Source organism: Clytia hemisphaerica, unplaced genomic scaffold, assembly GCF_902728285.1.
Source record: "Clytia hemisphaerica strain Z4C2 unplaced genomic scaffold, Clytia hemisphaerica genome assembly, whole genome shotgun sequence".
NCBI lineage: Eukaryota > Metazoa > Cnidaria > Hydrozoa > Leptothecata > Clytiidae > Clytia > Clytia hemisphaerica.
The window spans coordinates 327378-347311 of record NW_027103721.1 but is presented as its reverse complement, the minus strand read 5'-3'; the positions used below and the strand labels follow the sequence as shown (position 1 = coordinate 347311).

Genomic DNA, 19934 nt, shown 5'->3' with positions numbered 1-19934 from the left:
ACTGGTATATTACCACTCAGTCACTTACTTTCTTAATTTGTTTTCAATTAAGTTTCAAATTCATAAATTCATTTAGAACAGTTCTAAAAAATTTAAGTTGACACAAGTGTTCGAAAAGGATTTGGGAGAATTTTCCTTGTCTGGAGGTATGTGTATTTTCAAACACCCTCCACTATTCAGTCATCGGAATTTGTCCAAAATTGCTAAGTTTAATCCTGCCAAAAATCATCCTTTTAACGATGCTTTTCTATTGAACCAGGAAAAACAAATCTGAAGAATCTTACCTTGAAGAATCTGACAATGAATCGTTGAACAGAGTTGAAGATGCAATAATAGCTGACACAAATCTTCAAGATACACCAAAACCTGGTAAGAATTTTGAAAACTTTGATCAGAGAAATTCAATGATTAAAATGGCACAGTATCACCTTATGGGGAGTGGTGGTTGGTCGCTTAATAAACCCCTGACTAATGTTTTTCAAATCATCTTCCACAATGTCGGTAATTTAAGAAAAATGACTTTCTTATTTCTAATTTTAGGTTCCAAAGATCCTGAAACATCTATGGAAATCGACAATTCATTTTGCATTGATAATAATGGTATGAGATACAAGTCTAACATAGTAACAAGCTCTATGGTCAATTTCTAACTATAAAAAGGATTTAAAAAATCTTAAGTAGTTTTGGCAAAAATCTATAAAGATTCTATATATGATATTCTCCTTAGGAGTGGTGGCAACAACTTCCCTTACACCAATGATGTGCTCCACCTCAATAAAAGAAACTAAAGGTACTTGATAGATTTATTTTTGAAGTCAATCTTTTAATAAAGTAGAAGAAAGCTTTACCCACAACAAATTTATTTATTATTATAAAACATGTACTTACCAAAATTAAAATCACTTTCTAAACAGCTTCAACAAAAACCTCTGACACGCCATTGGCCCGCATGAGTCTTCTACCTAAATATGGAAAGAGAAAAGGTAGGCATTATATTAATACATGAAGAATTCTCTAGGATAATTTGACATATGCAAATAATCTGTCACATATCTTCCTATCAGTATCAGACTTCAGCAGTATGTATATTTTGTCAATATTGGATACCCTAAAATGGCCAATTATGTTCTGAGATATTTCAACTTAAGAGTTAAATTAAATAAATTCATTTTTTCATAGCAACATCCTTGAATGGAAGAACAAACTGCTCTACCCAAAGAAAATCAAAAAACACTGTTGAATGTAGGTTTTTTATCAGTCCTAATCTCTTAAAGAAGTTTGGTACAACAATCTCAGCAACACAGATCAGTTTAAGAATAGCGCTCTTAATGATGTCTGTTCACCATACCAGGTAATTTCCTATTACATTTTAGGTGCAGTTGAAATTGTTCAAAAGTCCCCTCAATCAAAAACAGGTAAACTTTTGAATGAAGTTTTTGAGAACGATGAAGTTATCACAAGCTATTTGGCAGCACGTGAAAAGTACAAACAGAATCAAATTGTGCACAAGGATTTATTCAAGTACTGGACTGGACAACTAAAAGACAAATTGAAGCTACGTAAAAAAGAAATTGAAAATGAATTGGAAGAAATGGAAATCGGCTTATTATCTGAAGAGTCGATATCAGTCAAATTTCAAAATCAAAAGGAAAAGAACATCTATGAAAAATTAAAAAATCAATTACTGATAGTTAGCTGCTTGGAGAAAAACTTAATCAAATAATATCATTCAAATTTTCTAAATTAGTTTCATTTCACATTATGTCATAGCTTTTTGAATTAGAAAATCAGTTTATATATAAAACAGTTTTTTCACATAGCCACATGCAAAATAATGGCTAGCTTTTCATTTTTAAGTTTTAAGCTTTTTCATGTGTTTTTTTTACTCAATTTGATTGATATTATTTTCAGGGCAGGGGCTGATTAATTAACAGGTCAAGCTAGTGTAATGTGACATTGCAAAATATCCCCCTTTATTGTAAAATTTTTCCTTCCCCGAACAAAAGTTAACAGTATGGTGCATTTAATGTATTTTTAACTTGACAAAGAAATATCATTTTTAATGGAAGCTGCCTTTAGTATCGAGCACTTTTTACGTTGATTTTGTTTACCAAAAAAATAAAAATAATATTTTGAAAACCAAATAATTAAAAAAATATTTATTTATATTTAGTATTTTAAAATTAGCCTGACACATTTATGATTCCTATTTTACAATTCATATTTTTGTGCTTCCATGATTTGTACTAGTTATCTCGACCAATCAAAATGCTGATCATTTTTTGGGTCGGCAATAGTTCATAATAAATTCTAGCATTTCATTTATTAGTTTTCTTTTTTTTGTTTTAGTTTACAAATTGACACCACTAGAAACAAAAGGCACATAGCACTTGTGCATAGGGTCTCTACCCCTTCCTTTTCGGAGTAGAGCTGATAGGTTAAAAATATTTTGAATTATATGTTAAAAATCTATGCTGTGGGGAAGGTCTTGACTTCTCTTGATTTTTTTGCCTGCAACGTAATAAATTTATTGAGAATTTGCACTGAAGCTATGTTTCTAAGATATTAGCCCCCTAAAAAATGCTGGAGGTTGGACCCCTTTGTATTCGATGTCATTTTTGAGAAGGCTCTTCCCCCTCTTTTGAAAGGAGGTTTACACTATTTTAGGACAATGCTTTTGGTTTTTCTTAAAGATATCTATATAATCTATTGCTTATCAAAGTAATTAATGTTTATCAAAGTAATCAATTGGTTAGTGAAGTTATCAAAGGTGATCAGTAACAATTTAAGTACTGAAATGGTTAACAAGTTTTCAAAGGGTTGTTAAGAAAGTAATCGAATACTCACAATTTCCTGTGGACTGACGAAATTGAACATAATTGACCGACAGAAACAAACATAACCAGACGGTGTCGAGTACTTCGGTGTCGAACAACTTCGAACAAAAATTGCAATCAAACGCAATTGAATTTCAATCGAACAGCCAATTCTTGGGTAATATTCGATTGTGTTTGATTGCATTTGAGTAACGTTCGATTTACCAGTCAGGTAGAATCCCTCAATTGAGGGATACTGCAATTGCGGTAGTTTTCATTCGTGTTGGCCTACAAAGGCTTATAACAGCTACATATAACTATAAGTGCTGGTTGACAAAGATAATCAAATGCCGACTGTTAAAGATGGTACGAGAAAAAGCTTTTCTTTATTAAAAGAATCTGATCTTACAAAAATTGCCTGTTTTCTACTTGAATCTTGAATCCTCTTTCTTGAATATACTGCACTGCAGTAGCGGTATATGAAAAATGTAAAAGTGACGTTTAAACCGCAATGACAGTAAAAATTTACTACCGCAATTGAGGGATTTCCCTGATTGATCGATTGATCTTCGATTATGTTTGATAGTGTTTGATTAAAGCTTTTTTAGAGTGGACGGCCTAGCCTGTAAGTACGGTACGAGAGTAAATAAAATCAAATACAATTGAATCAATTGAATCAATCGAATGTAATCGAACATAATCGTTATAATTGAACGGCAAATCCTGGGTAATATTCAATTTCGATTGTGTTCAATTGTATTCATTTGATTGACACTGTCTGGACCTAATCGACTGAAGACATAACCAGACGGTGTCAATCGAACGAATCGATTCATATATTGTCGAACGCAATCAAATCGCAATCGAATATTACCCAGGATTTGTTGTTCAATTGCTTCAATTACGTTCGATTGTATTCGATTATGTTCGAGTACGTTCAATTGATTTAGATTTTATTTGCTTTCGTACGATACTTTAATAAGCGTTAGGCCGCCCGTGCTAAAAAGCTCTAACAGAGTGATCCAATTTAATTTAATCGCAATCAAACTCATCGAACATAATCGTAATCGAACCAATGGAACATAGTCAACTATTAATCGAACCAATCTAACGTTACTCGAACGCAATTGAACACAATCGAATATTACCCAGGAATCGGTCGTTCGATTGAGATTCGATTACGTTCAATTGGTTCGATTGCGATTCTTGTTCAAAGTTGTTCGATTGACACCGTCTGGACATAATCAACCAACAACATCACATATAATCAAATGACAACATCACACATAATAAACATATTAAAAGCAAAGACTTTGAACAAAATCAACATTCTCGATTAAAGAAGGTAATACTACGGTCTGTACGGTTGTTCTGACAATGTGTTTGGTCAAAAAGTCTATCGTAATTATCTCTGTTTTGAGAAAGTACAGAGAGCAAAGTCAATGAAACTTTATATATATACCAGCTAAAACTTAGAAAGTTACTAGACTTTCTGAACCTACATGAATCTTGGATAATAAGAGCCTTCTTCATCCAAGGTATATACACAAGCCTTTATCAAAACTGTCAGTGTTAGTACTAAGCCAGCAGGGAGAAAATTCTCTGTTCAATGGAGGGGTGAAGAAATGATTGAAAAAAGAGATCAATAGAACAATGTTATAGTAAAAATTTACCTTGTGACAAGATGTGTAGATCTTCCTGGAGCCAGAGAATGTCTTACATACTTTTTAAGTAAAGATGTAGCAAGATATCTGTGGATTTGATGAAAGCTTTGCACAGCGATTTCTTTGATTTTTGTCTTCCATCTTTGGCTTCCTTTTTCGGAAAGCCTTCGATTCCGACGATTTTACAGACCGCTACTGGTAGACCCGCCGTTTGCTGAAAGTCGGCCGCTGAGGTCATGACCGTAAAAAAATATTTGACCGGCACGCGACGTCATATTCTCTCAAATTTTCGTGTCGAAAAAAAAGTCAAGGGGCTTATTTGCGATGAGTAAAACTAAAACCTGTTCCTTAAAAAATGACATTTTACGAGTCCATTTCGATACATTTTGGGTTTTTGCTCTTGGTTGAAGTATGGAAGGATGGATATCAATCTATTCTATCCTGGTTTTGGTGCTTTGCTTTTGAATTTTGATAGTTTTTAGAGAAAAGATTTCTTATTGCCAAAGCAGAGTATTTCTTTTTCTGAGGTAATTAAAGTGATAAAAAAAACTTTCTTGGGAGAGGGAGGGGCGTTTGATTGCAAAAGGATATGGTCAAGATACACTGTAACATTTGTTTTTTAGGAGATATTTGGCTATCGAAATAGCCTGGGTTTTTTTTGTCCAAGTCAAGTTTCAGCTTCAATCAAGGGTATGGTCAAGATACATTGTAACATTTGTTTTTTAGGAGATATTTGGCTATCGAAATAGCCTTGGGGTTTTTTGTCCACGTCAAGTTTCAGCTTCAATCAACAGGGTGTAGTGTCCATGCCAATAACTTCTTTTTTCTTGACACATTCGATGTATGTGTACGTGCCAATATCATGGACGAGAATTGCCAACAAATTCTTTGAAGATCAAACCAGTTCCAGTAGTTGAGGGAGCAAAGAATGGCTGCTTCAGTGATACTGTAGATGCTTTCAACTTTGATTTTATTAATGTAATCTTTTAATAGAATTAACTGTAAAGATAAGAAAGAACAATATTTAATGTTAAAGGCTCACAAGAAAAATTTATCATTACCAAGGCTTGGAAACATGTATTTTCAGGTATGGAAAGTGACCTTTTTCCCAATATATAGTTATATAGGTCACTTTCCAGATCCGGCAATGCATGTTTCCATGCCTTGGGAAATTTTTTTTGTTTATTTGTTTATAAAGAACCAGAGTCTCCTGAAAGGTCAAAAGAAAAAACCTTCATAAATAATATTTTCAAAAATTTTCTGCTATTCATCAAATTAAAGTCCTACTAATTTTTTATCCTTTTAAAAGATAGTTTGAAATAATTCAATCATTCTAGAATCGACTAGTAAATAGTGAAGTATAAATAACAAAACACCTACAATCTTTCAAGAAATATTTGAGACCAAGGGGAGTTCCCGGTGTAATTTTCAGCACCACAATTGATTTTTAGGCGCCTTAAACTACAGTTGGAAAGTAGAGTTTTAACTCTGAGTTTTAACATGAGACTTAAGACTTAGGAGCTTAGGATCTCAGGATTTAAAAGCTCAAATTTGCTCGAATGAGGCTTGGAATATAGCCTAGAAGCCAACAAACCCCTCTAAAATCGAAACATTCAATGGAAGAAAGTGGAAGTGCTAAAATAGCAATTCTCGCCCGAACTTTAAATTCTGAAAAACGTTAAAATACACTAAAATCTCAATATATTTCGAGGGAGATTGTAGTATTTCAATAGGTAAGATAAACTTTTACAGACATAATGTAAAATTTTCTCGATTACCAAAAGTATCAAAGCAGCAAATTTAATTTCCAGCAAAACTAAGTAACTAAAGTTATATGTAAATAAACAATGCAAAACATTAATCTGACTTATTATTGCAAGATGATAAACATCCTTAATGATGGTTCAACAAAAACAAAGTAGGTCTTTCAAAAAGTGAATAAATTGTTTATGCAAAATTTACCTGAAGTAACCAAGACTCCTATAGAGTAAAGAATGTGAAAATATTTTCTGTTAGCACAGTTTTTACAAATGAGACCCATACCTAATTTTAAAACCAGAAACCTTATGGTAGCCAATAATCTAAGCTAGCAGAGTTTTTCTAAAACCCATATTAAATCTAATCTTCTTCATCGAAGGTTCTTTTAGATGAGAATCCACTTTCATCAAACATGGTTAAGGAATAATCAACTTGGGATTCTGTCAAAACAGACTGTAAGTCAGTGTTGTTTAAATAACCAACGTCTACCAATTGCTGCTCATCTTCAAGAGGCCCCTTTAACAACTGAGCGTCATCAATATCTTCAAAAACTGACTGTATTAACTCTAAAATTTTGTGTCCATGACTTCTTCTCCAAATCTCCACGTACGATTCTAGATCCTTGAGGGTAAAAATTTTTGAAATATTCTTCATTACCTGTTTTATCTGAGTTTCTGTAAACTCAAAAAACAAATTTGGCAAGGAAACTTGGTGAACTGCCTTTCTTTGCTCCAACATTTCAATTCTGAAATCATTCAATAATTTCCGCAAACTTTCACGTTGCTCTAAAGTAACCATCCTTTGTTTTGATTCAGGATGGTTTCTTCTCGTCTTTTTGGAAAAATCAAACCTTTTCCCACAATTCTCATCCAAACATTGACACATTTGTGCACAAACATCACAACACTGACAGTTTTTAAGTAAAAAATATTTCCCTGGAAACTTTGACATGATGAGTTCTCTTCGACACATGTCTTTACTTTGACAATAATTCAACATGTCAGGATTTGTATGAGTTGAAAGGGTCGAATTAAAAAGTAAAACACTCTCACTCATTGTACCATCGCGACCAATTCTACCCGTCTGTTGAATGAAAGTCTCAATGTTTTCTGGAGGTCCAAAGTGTATGCATTTGGTGAATCCTTTCATATTCACACCCATGCCAAAGGCAGAGGTGCAAATGACAACTCTTAGATGTCCATCAATAGCACCTACTTGTGTGAGAATATGCCTCTTTGCTGAATCTGGTGTTGATGAATAAAACTTCTCAACAAGACGAAACCTTGGTTGATTCTCTTTACCTGGAAAATAAGCTGATTTGCCAATTTTGGACATTATACGTCCATATAAAATATCTATGACCTTTTTTCGCTGACAAACAATAACTGTCCTTTCTGCATTTCCTCTGTTGAGCCTTAAGTCTTCAACTAAACAACTGAAATGGGATGCTGTATCTGGGTTGTTGGCAATAAGTTCAACTCGGTAGCTGTCAAAATAAATTCATATATAGCTATAAATAATCAATTAATCTGATTCTGATAAATACAAAAAAACTATGATTCAATTCTCATCAATGAACAACTTTCAATTTCGTTTTCAGAAAGAAAATGCCAAGTTTTAAGATTTTCAGCTTCAGAAATAGTTTTCCCCACTTCAGTTTCATATAAACAAAATAAATGTTATTGTTATTTGGAACTTTTACTATAGGAAAGTATCTTATACCTGATGTTGTTTTTATTAGGGTGATATATTTCAGAATAAACTTCATCTGGTGAAAGATCTAGCATTGCAAAAATTTTTCTCTGAGTTAAGCTTGAAGCTGTTGCAGTGAAAAGCATGAATTTGGTGGACTGTGGCAAAAGACTTCGTAACTCAATTATCTTCGAATAAGATGTGCGGAAGGCTCGAGTTGAACCACTTGATGCCTGACCCCTAAAAGTTAATAAAGCTCAAATTACTACAAAATAACCAGAAATAAATATGCTTAGTTTTTAATTTTGCTGATAATGCTGAAATAGTTAATAATTTGCTTTTTTTAATAGAAAAGTTATCAGTTTGGTGATAGATAATAGCTGTTAAGTACTTTGAGTGGATTAATTTTCGTGAGGACTTATTCTCCCAAAGCGAAGATGGCGAAAATTAATCCACGCAAAATTTAATCCATACCTTAGGGTAGGCAAAAATGATCAAGCAAGTTAAACTTTTCACGACAGGACAAATTAAATCTTTTAATAATATCTAGTTTTCTTTCGCTTATCAACTTAAAATAACTTGTTTTTTTACCCACCAGTCAGCCATTGTATGAACTTCATCAATTACAACGCCTACACAATGCTCACTAAAGCCTTGTGATGAAATCAATTTTCTCCATCTTCTTGACTCAAGAATTTCTGGGCATGCGTATATCAGTTGATAGGTACCTTCCATAATGTCTTCGCAAAAAAAGAAATGTGTCAGTTAAAAAAACTAGGCCTATATATTTTTTGAATGCCCAATGTTATACAACGTGTAGATTACAACAATTGTATAACACACTACTTGCCAATTTCAATCTTTTTTCATTTTTCACACTTTTAAATTTGTGAGATTAGGCATTATTATGTCTTATGTAAATACATTAACTGAATCTGTAACTGTGATTTAAAAAAATTAACTTTAGGCTACACCCACGAACATATTTTTCATCATCTACATCATCATTCAACCAAACAGCCAACACACTGCATTGCTCGCAAGCTTTGAGTTGGTCTTCAATGAGAGCGTTTAAGGGTGATATAACAAGTAGCGAGACGGATATATCATCCATAAACATCAAATATAATGGGAGACACTGAAATACAACAGATTTCCCATATCCTATAAATAAGATGCATTTATTATTTGCTAGAACCTTTTTTTCTTGTCATTCTTTTGATGTTGGGGTTGCTAATTATTAGTGTTACGGAAAAGCCCTATGGAGCATAGAATATAAAGCTAGCACGCCAAAAAGCCAAATTCTCTATTTAAATGTTGATAGGCAGGACAGTCCAAGCTAGAGACAGAAAAGGGCACTTTTTCTGCTTTTTTTTATGGAAAAAGGCTGTTTTTGCCAGTATTTTTTATAATATACAGGATGGGCAGTGGTGACGTACATGACGATGCTAAAAGGAGAGGGCAAAAAATGGTCTGGCTAGCTATTGAAATTTTACAAAATGCTCAAAACTCTTTGGAAATCAAGGATCAGGCCATATAGAAAGTTTATCAGTAACCATACAGGGTTTAAAAATAGAATAGCCCAATTTGATGCTTTAAAATATGATTCTCACCTGTTGGTGCACAGAAAAATGTGTGTTTACCATTCCTAAATTCTCTTAATATGTTCAGCTGTGCTTCCTTGAGTTCATTAATACCAAACTGGAAAGAAATCTTCTTTAATGCATTTTCTTCACATGTCGCTAAAGCGGCCATGTTTTTTTATTTTCTGATTCCATTTTTACTTCCGGTTTCGAATTCCTTGAGTTCGAAATCGAACTTTCGAACGTTGTTGAAAAATACCCCTTTAGCTTCTTCAAAAAGTTTCCCTTGCAGAGCGAGACCCCATAGGCAACAAAATTTAACAAACTTGAGACATCACCCAGTTTATTGAGACAGGGATGTGAAATACAGAGGATTTCAAGACTAGAATTTAATGGAAATAAGTTGACTTATGCAATTTCAAAATTCAAAAATCATACGCAATTAGGAATATCGTATAATTGCATCATAAATTCGGAAAAATTTAACAATGTTCTAAAATTATATTAAAACCATTAGCGCTGTAAAATCTCCTGAGATGAAAAACCAGATAACAAGTAAAGATCTGAGATTTAGAAAGTATTCTTCGACGATTCTACTAAGCAAAAGCTCTAAATTTTGCTGGCTGTGTATTTTTTCAAAGAATTGGGAAATCTCTAAAGACTCTTAAAATCTTAAGTATGTTGGAGACAAGTATGACAAGTCTTTTACCCTTGAGCTGTTGACAAACAGGAGCAAACTCTTCACATAAAAAAGTTAAAAAAATGTGTGACTTTTTTCTCGGCTGTATTAATCAGTTAATTGTAGCACAGAAATTTAAAATAGTTAAAGTGCATCATAAAAATAATGTCAAGTTTTGTCGATGTATTTTGACATTTTACAAGTCATTACACCATTATCATTATCAACAATAAAATCCCTTAAAAATAATCACATGCCAATGTTCAATTTCTCTGACCACCAATGCGTATTCATAAAAACAAGCAACAACCACGGAGTCCACATCATCGAGGGTCGGCCAAGCCAGAATTTAAAAAGCAACAAAAAACAAACAGTTCTTCTTCCACTCAATTAGGGGAGGAATAAATTCTGCCAGGTTAGCCATATCCAAAATATATTATCTTTTTCTCATTTCAAAACATACTAAAAGTCCAAATTCATGTTGTGCTCTACTCCAATCTACTACCAAGAATCAAGATCCAATCATCCAATGAACGGTTCTCCCACCATCATAATACAGTTCATTTTTCAGCTTTGAACCTCTTTTTGCAACGAAGCAACAACTCCGTTGAGGCTGCTGTCCTGTTGATGAAACAATAAAAATTCCATCTTCTTTCTTTCTCATTTCACAGTTCAGCTGCTTTCTTCATTTCTTTTCACCAAGCACCGTCTCTTTTCAATTTCAAAACAACAATGATTTTATTTTTCAAAGACAGAGTCAACATTCGAATTCAGAGTCAACATTCGAATTCAGAGTCAACATTCGAAAGTCTTTGCCCGAGTCAACGCAACGACTTCTTGAAAAACGAGAGTTTGAACGCTTCTTGAACGCTTTCAGCCCGCGCTGATTTTCCGATCTCTTCTTTAAATTTCCTAATTTAAACATTAGGGAGGTAATCGAAACAGAAACTCAAGGCAAGATTATCTCCTTAATATTTTAGATCTGGTATACATCCTCTACACTAGAAACCAATTGTTCCAAATTTACGGAAGCGACGGAAAGCAATGTATGAGAAAGTGCCGTCTGACGGATTGAAATGATGTTTTCGGTACCGTAAAAAACGCACATCAATTTTTCCTTGGCGCTCCCCTGGTATATCGAATTTAAAGGTACATGCACACGATAGCAAAACTGCTGCGCTCATGTATATTCGCTTCGCAAAAATCACTGAGGAAGAGAGTCACATTGTAGCGCGTCAAGAAACCTTGTGGAGTGGAAGTGGAACTGAAGCATAATATGAGATCCTGCCTGATACACGATGACTGAGGAAATTGGAAACTTTCTGGAATTGGCTTGGTTTAAAGTTATTCTGGCCATTGGAGAGAATGTATCAAAGGTAAGGTTTTACTTTTAAAAACTTTATTTATAATCTCACAAAAAAAATTTGGACCCTTTGTTTGGAAAAATGCTGCCTCGGAAATTATAGTTTTTGGTATATGTTTTCTCTGCTGGGAGGTGTTCATTTTTTTCCTCCTCAAAAAAATCACTTCTTCTCCTCGGAGAGTTCTCAACAATGGATCAAAAATCTGAGAATTTGGTGTGTCGTGCCCTCGCTCATGTTATTACAAGTGTAAAGTATACAAAATTTTGGAGCAGTTCGTCTGTCCAGACTTTATAAAATGATCAGATTTTGATGAAATGATGAAATTTGATACACTTGTCTTGCCCAATGGGTGGAGACCCTGGAGGTATCGTCTTTTATCGTTTTTTTCAAAATTTTGATTTTTAAGGGGTGTGGTCACGAGTTTTTGCCAACTTAAAACAAGGCTAAAAACTTTGCGACGAGGCTTGAGACATCAAAAATGATTCAATTTGGCTGAAATTTTGCACACTGGATCTTTGGCTGGATTACTGGGGGTGATTTTTTCATGATTTCGAAATTTTGATTTTAGGGGTGTGGTCATGAGTTTTAGCCCCAAAACGAGGCTAAAAACTTCGGGACAGGCTGGAGATTTCAAAATTGGTCCGGTTTGGCTGAATTTTTGCACGCTTGATCTTTGGGTGGATCACTGGGGGTGATATTTTCATTTTTTTTCAAAATTTTCATTTTTAGGGGTGTGGTCACAAATTTTCAGTCTCAAAAAGAGGCTAAAAACTTTGGGACAAGCTAGAGACTTCTATAATGATTTGATTTGGCTGAAATTTTGCACACGTGATCCATGGGTGGATTCTTGGGGTGTCTTTCTCATTTTTCCAAATTTAGATTTATACGGGAGTGGTCGCAAGTTCTAGCCCAAAAACGAGGCTACAAGTTTTAGGGCAGGCTGGAGACTTTGAAGTGGTTCCATTTGGCTGAAGTTTTGCACACTTCATCCTTTGGGTGGATCCCTATGGATCAATTTGTGAATTTTGATTTTTAGGGGTGTTGTCATGAGTTTCAGTCCCAAAACAAAGCTAAAAGTTGGGGCATGGGAACAAGTTTGGCCTTAAAATGTTTAAATACATCAAGATTGGCCTACACCTTTCATCACTATTGGCATAATGGTCTCACATTTTTGGAATCTTACAAATAACTTCAATTATTCTAAGACAGTATCATTTTAAATTTGTACTTTTGTTTTCAGAGTCAAGTACTGGACAGACAATTCGTTCAATGTCAAAAATCTCGTTCAATCAATTTGCTATGGTCTAAAGTGAAAAAAGATGAAAAACTAAAGTTGATCAAAGCATCAATGGTAACTCCTAAGAGTAGTCCACTAGAATCTATTGGTACACCATCTCAATCTTAGAAAAATATAATTTCCACATGGATTGATTTTTAATGTTTTCCAAACTGTTTGGGAGAAACAAAAATTTCCAACCCTAAAAATCTAGTTTTCTGAGAAAGGGTCTCAATCTTAGAAAAATGTAATTTCCACATAGATTTTTAACGTTTTCCAAACTGTTTGGGAGAAACACGCATTTCCAACCCAAAAAGTCTAGTTTTTCAACCCGAGGTATCAAATTTACAAAAATATGTATTTTCACATTGATTTTTGACCTATTTTTCAATTCCCTCTAGCCTAGAAATCTAAGCTAGTTTGATTCAGTCACTTGGATAAATCTGATGGTTAAGTTGTGACTGAATAACTAGCTTAGGGACAGTAAACTCGGTAGCTTATCAACTGACAACAACGACAATTCAAATTTCGCGGCGAAGGATAACGTAAACTCACATAATTTGCATAATTATTCGTCGTTGACTTAATTCGTTTCATATCAAAAATATGAAATCACACCACACACAGAACATAATATCAAAACATTATTTAGAACTTTTTTATTTTGTCTTTTTTTCTATCTTCTGATTGGCTCTTATTGTAAGATTAGATAAACAAACTCTCCGTTTTACAGTTTATGCGCTCCTTCTGTAAAATATAAAATGAAATTCTATTGTAAAGTGTGCCGATGGAGAGTGAAGGCAAAATTTGTTCATTTTTTTCAAAAAGTTATTTTTTATGGAAAAGTCAACAAGAGACAAATTCGTTCCTTGAGTGATGAGTTTGTGATTTGACATAAAAGTATTTTGTATGATTTTTACAAAGCTCATCTTAAAAATAACCTTCAACAAAATACTGTAAATAAAAATTACTTTAGAATAGCAGGCTAAAATACCGTATACAAAACAATGTATGTAATCAATCCCCCCCCCCAAAAAAAACATTTTCTTGAGTCTTGAATTCGTATAGCTGTCACTGAAAATAAGCACCGACAGTTTTATGTTCTTCGAAAACGAAAGATGTCATTGTCTGTAAAATCGAGCATAAAGTCTCAAATTTATAAAACAACAAGAAACCACAACCAGTCAAAAACCAAGAACTGTCTATCATCTATCCATTACAGTATGATACAATATCATGTCATGCAATCCAATCAGAATACAGAACTACAGCATAGGATCTGTACAAGTACTCTCTCTTATATATTATATAAATACGATAGTCAATGTTCAATCACAAATCTTTACTTTATTATTTGCCATTCTGGAAACAAGCAACTTTTGCTGTCTTTACGACGAATAGCATTCTTTTTTCTTCATCAGTTCAATTCTTCCCAAAAACAAGAGGAGCACTATCAGGTCGGGATCAGGTCTTGAAAACTTTTTCTGATACAGTATTCCAAATATCCATCATAATATAATCGAAGAAAGATCTTGCATTCAATGAGTCCCATCCTCTTCTACTCGTTTTCTGATAAAATAATTATAAACTTCTATCGCTCACGAAAACTCCCGATTTTTTACCACGTGACCCACTCTGACCAATCAGAAGCTCGCCGAATCCTGCGTTCATATTATGAACACGCCTTTTCCCTAAGCCAGTATACCAAGGCAAACTTAAAATCCTTAAAGCGCCGAAAAACGCTATATTGCCATAAGCCGTGTGTCCTAGCCTTGTGAAGTGGGGGGCGTACGAGATTTCGGTATTGCGGAAATGGGCTTGTTTTTGTGCGGAATTTCGGTAATCACGTCAAAACACTTCGGTATTTCGGAATCCAAAAAGACTTCGGTTTCGGAAAAATGACTTTTTTTACTGCGGAAATTCGATCTGAAGAGCTTTAGTTTCGGTTTTTCGGTATCCGATTGTGTGCTTCGGAAATAATACTGAGGTTAAGCATACCAGGATAATCACGATGACGGACGAAAAAACACGAAATTTGATTGGTTGAAAGTCACTAGCCTGTTTAATTTTCATTGTCGTGATTTTACCAATTTGGGACTTAACCTCACTAATTTCTATCCACAAAAGACGCTTTCTGAGTCAATGACGTCAAGCACAAGCGCGCGCTAGATCCTAGCGGCGTTCGCGTGCACATATGATGGGTATAGATAGGTATAGATTGCTCCACAACACGCTCAAGGACAGCCACATCTTCATGACACCCCTCCCCTGTCATTTTCCCTATCCCGTCCCTTTCTCGTCATGATAATTTGTGTCTGACCTTGTTCTGAACTTTGTTTCCTTTTTTTTTAACGCTGTATATACTTTTAGCTTTTTATTTTTCCCTAACCATGTACCTTATCTTATAGGTGATAAAAGAGATTTATTATTATTACAATCTTATTTCATTTGCGGACCTTTTGTAAGCAGTGAAAAATTGAAGCTTTTTCAAAACGGACCAAAGCTGGTACGATGAATGGCACGATGCCTCGAGGGCTTTGTGAGAAGGTCAACATTTTTATAATAAGGCATTAATATTTTACTGAGAGTCAAATCATCACCTATCATTCGGAACGATGAAAATCCAGTTCTATAACAGGGTTCCCAGCGGTCTCTATTTTTTATTTTTTTTAAAGTCAACACACTTTGACTATTGTAAAGCTGGCCGGGTTATTTTTGAAATAATTATTTTACTACAACACGAAAAATTTATGACGTTTTTGGTCAGGAAAGAATGTTCTCTTTCCATTCTAAGTCAGGGAAAACTACTCTTCTCAACACTTTTTTTAGGGAAAAAGGGTGGATTTTAAAGCAAAAGTCAAGGAAAATTTTTTGCGCTCGCTTCGCTCGCATTATCTTTTACAAACTTCCTTTTTTGAGGTAGGGGGTTAAACTGAAATTTGTGTTCTCTGGTCTCTGTGTCGTACCACCTCTCCGCAGCGTGCGGTGTCCGCGGGGTGTAATAGTTGTACTGTATGTGGCAAAAATATTCTTTTCCCACAGTTTCTTCCTTTTTTTATCCAAGTTTTTCTTTAAGTGAAAATTATCTACAGAAAAAATTCGGTATCGGAATTAGTGAAATATTTTTGCGGAATATCGGAAATCAGGTCAAAAATGCTCGGAATTTCGGAAATCAGAAACCCCGTACGCCCCCCCCCCCCCTGTGAATACGGGCTTAGTTAACTAGGCTAAATTCCCCCCAAACTGTTTGGAAAATAAAAATTTCCCACCCAAAAAGTCATGCTTTCCAACCAGCCTTGAAAAATTGTCATTTCTACATGGTTTTTTTCACTTGATTTTTCAAGGGCATTGGTTTATTCTACAAAACCTATGGGTAATTTACGTTTTCCAAATTCGCCTTAAGGCAATCGCCCAAATTTCCAACCTTCAATTATAAAACCAAAATTCCCAACCCAAAAATATTGAATTTCCAACCTTGGAAATCGAAAATTTTTTCCTGTGTAAAAGAGGGCAAACAATCATTCATCATGAGGTTCAACAAACACTCTGTGGTGTCTCGAATCTACAAGAATCATAGAAACCTCAAAAAGAGAATAACAGCCAGACCATCCTTAACCAAAACTAGATCATCAACCCTCCGTACGTGCCAGCTGACAGCCGAGAGAATTGATGGAATCAAGTTCCTCTTCAATGATATTGAAGGTAACCTCGAAGTTTGCTTTAATAATCGTAATCTAAGAGGTAGAAATATCCACAGATTTGAAACCGAGGATGACTTTCGTTCCCTCATCTTTGAACACGAACATGCTACAGATTATCCAGAGAATCCTACCAATAGCTAAACAATTTTTACCAATAATTCACAAGAAACTGAACAAAAATGATTTTTGGTCAGCCAACAGCTGATTATTAAAATAGGCTTTTTCACCATCATCAGACCAAAAGCAAAAAAAAACATGTTACCCCGATATGCTCATTACGTAAGCCGTGTTTCCCCAATTTCTAAAGTTTATATCCGATCGGGTTAACTTTTAGTTTACTTTTAGCGTGTGTTGGTTTTAGAAAACATAGATGTGGTGTTTCAAGATGGCGGCTCAAGCAGCTCAGTGTTTTCAGTGTAAATGCAGGAAGTAAATGCATGTAGTCAGTCGGTCAGCTAGACAGATTTTTCAGCTCCGGAGAGGGAGTAAGCCTATGATGGTTTTTTGGCATCCTTAGACATCCTAGGTATGGAAAAAGTTTGTCCGCCTGTTCAAATCGGTAGCTTTTTATGAATTTCAGGGCCAAATGTAAGATTGATTGATCAAAAATATTTGAAAGTTTTTCGCAATTTTTGGGGGTCGGGCAAACTTGTGAATGGCATAACTCTTGATCAAATAGTATTATTTGGAGGAAATCTACATTTTGTAATGTGGAATTGGAGTGTAAAAAAGAGAATTTGAAAAGAAGCCTTTGGGACCCTTGACTGGCCCCAGAAGGCCGACTCTGGTCAAAAAATGAAATTTTCAAGTGTTGATCAATTCGTTTGGGGTACACCCACATCAGAACACTGAATGATATTGAAAACACGTTTAATTAGTATACAATAAGGTACTAAAGTATAATAAAGTGAAAAAAATTTTAATTAGTATACAATAAGGTAATGTTACTTGGACCGCAAAAATTAGTTCCGATAATGTAAATGATTGTTCATGTAGTCCATATGAACATTATGTGAATTTTCGGTTTTCTGTTGTGTAAATAAATGACATACAAAGAAAATGAAACTAAAGTAAATAAACGTGAAAAAACTAACAAAATCTGAACAAAAAAAACACTTTTTAATACGAACGATTTTGTTATAGAATAAAAAACTCTAATGATCAAATGAGTGATTAAAAAAATAAAAGCTAATCAAAACTGACAATATAAAACTTAGTTTCACTTAATTTCAAGAAAATCATGAAAATTATTTTAAAAAGCTCTCACTAGGGTTTCAAATTTTTATGACTTCGACAGAGTTAAAATTGTTATACATTTTTGAAAAGCTAATAGATAGAGGAAACACATAGGTGCCAATTTTATTTCGGAAACTTTGGTTTATTTTTCGGACAAAATAGGAGTTCCATGCCAAAACCATAGGGATAAATATTTTGGAAATTTCAACCTTAAAAAAGTACACTCCTGTTGTATATCATTCGAAAGCTCTGAAAAATCGACATAGAAGACTTTTAAGTGGATATACTCTATTTCTGTATTTGTATTGAGATATTTGGACTCAAAATATGAGCTTTTTGCGTACTTTTTGATCAGGAAGGTCGAAATGGCTGCTAGCTCTAATAACTAAATATCAGTAAAGAAATCGACACTTGAATGTCTTCTTTATCATTTATAAAGAGCTTTCAAATGGTCAGAAGAATAAAAAGTCTTAGTTATTTTTAATTGCCCACGAGTTAGAGTCGTTCAGTTCTGGTGATTTTCTGCTACTGTACGGCCCCATTTTCCGTACGACAGTTAGTTGACGAGACCTTTTTGATTGTTTCTTTCTGTGTCGCTTATCCAAAGATTTAAAGTATTTGTCGCACTTCTGCGTTCGCCATCTCAAGGGGCGAATTTCAAAATGTTCCAAGTCATCCTCATCACGCTCATCTTCTGATGACATGAAGTCCAATGTAAGAGCAGTTTATCTACTTGAGGTATTGTTGTCGAATTTTCCAGGGCGTTTTTTCGGTTTTTATGTTTCTAGCGAAAGGAAATGAATTATTAGGTTTCCTGATTTCCATTCAGTCAAATCATTTCTTAAACTAAAATATTGCTCTGGACAGCAACAGAATGATTAACTCTTTCAAAACAGTCCCACAAACCATGTTATATTTGTGACTATATCTTTTTATTATTAGTCTTGCATGTAAGTTCAAGTTTTTAAAAACTACTTTTGCTAATTACTCTTGACCCCACCTGCTTTAAAAAAAATTATTTGATTTGTGATCAAAACAGGAGACAAATATTCTTACTGTTTTCTTCCTTCCAATTTTGGCAGCTTCGCGCAAAAACTTATCAGATTTTCTTGCCATGTATGACTTCGACGAATTGAACTAGGTTTTGATAGTCTCTAAAATGAAAACAAAGCAAACCTTTGTGTAAATACAATGTAAGAACAAAGATTTTAATATTTTTTAAAAAGAGAAGTGACCAGATCTAATCTAATAACTATAATTAAAGTAAAATATGCTGCTTTGAAAAGACAGTTTATCACTCGTGATTTTGTAATACAAAAAGAATATCAAAACAGGAGACAAATATTCTTACTGTTTTCTCCCTTCCAATTTTGGCAGCTTCACGCAATCCAAGAGTCAATCGAATATACAGAATAATTGCCAGCTAGCTTGTAAAGAATCTCCACTGCAATAATTTTTACTTTAATTAATTTTTGCAAGGTAAAACAATTTTATTTATACAATTATTATACCTTGTACTTCTACATTTGTTACTTTGCAATCTAATGCTTTGACATTTTCTCAAATCTTTGTTGATGTCAGGTCATTAGATTCGGTGAAGACACTGATAAAATAATTCAATATTAAAAATTCAATAATTTATAAGAAATTAGGTTAAATCTAGAATAAATATAATTTATCATTATATAGAGCTAATCTGAGACTCTTAGTGGTTTGGAACAATTAAAAATTATTCAGAAATCAAAAAAATATATTGCACATAAAAATAGTTCAATGCCACCAATGATGGAAAAAAACACCATGAAACAAAATTAGCACAGAGAAAATACAAATTTTACCCAATGTTTAAATCCCAATCAAGGCCATTCGTCTGATCATTGATAGTGTTGCGTGTACACACCTTGACATAATCCTAAACAAAAAGAAAAAATGGTTTCATTTAATCAAATTCAGTATAAAAATATAGTCAGCAGGGCTGCAAACAAATTTTCTAAGGCTTTTTGGTCATTGTCTGATTGTGTTTGATTTAAATCATGTTGGACAAACTTATAATCCAGATGGTCAATCAAGAAACTTTTGCTGACTGACACAAACGATTTTCTGACAGTCTCACAGCTTATTCAGTGGACATTGACAGATGAGTGACACTTATTTGCCCTGAGTTA

At 34.0% G+C, this 19934-nt stretch overlaps 1 protein-coding gene and 1 long non-coding RNA gene across 2 annotated transcripts; one reads left to right on the top strand and one right to left on the bottom strand.

The window, feature by feature from the left end:
* Window positions 1-726: 726 nt before the first annotated feature.
* On the top strand, window positions 727-1233 carry LOC136804428 (uncharacterized). The gene is made up of 3 exons (XR_010846273.1): window positions 727-790; window positions 915-983; window positions 1180-1233. It is a non-coding gene; the product is annotated as an uncharacterized lncRNA (long non-coding RNA).
* A 5365-nt stretch (window positions 1234-6598) lies between these two features.
* LOC136804394 (ATP-dependent DNA helicase Q1-like) lies at window positions 6599-9685 on the bottom strand. Its single transcript, XM_067061109.1, has 4 exons — window positions 9544-9685; window positions 8909-9094; window positions 8526-8670; window positions 6599-7724 (listed from the first exon to the last, which is right to left on the bottom strand). The coding sequence occupies exons 1-4, from the start codon at window positions 9683-9685 to the stop codon at window positions 6599-6601; spliced, it is 1599 nt and encodes a 532-aa protein (XP_066917210.1).
* Window positions 9686-19934: the final 10249 nt, after the last annotated feature.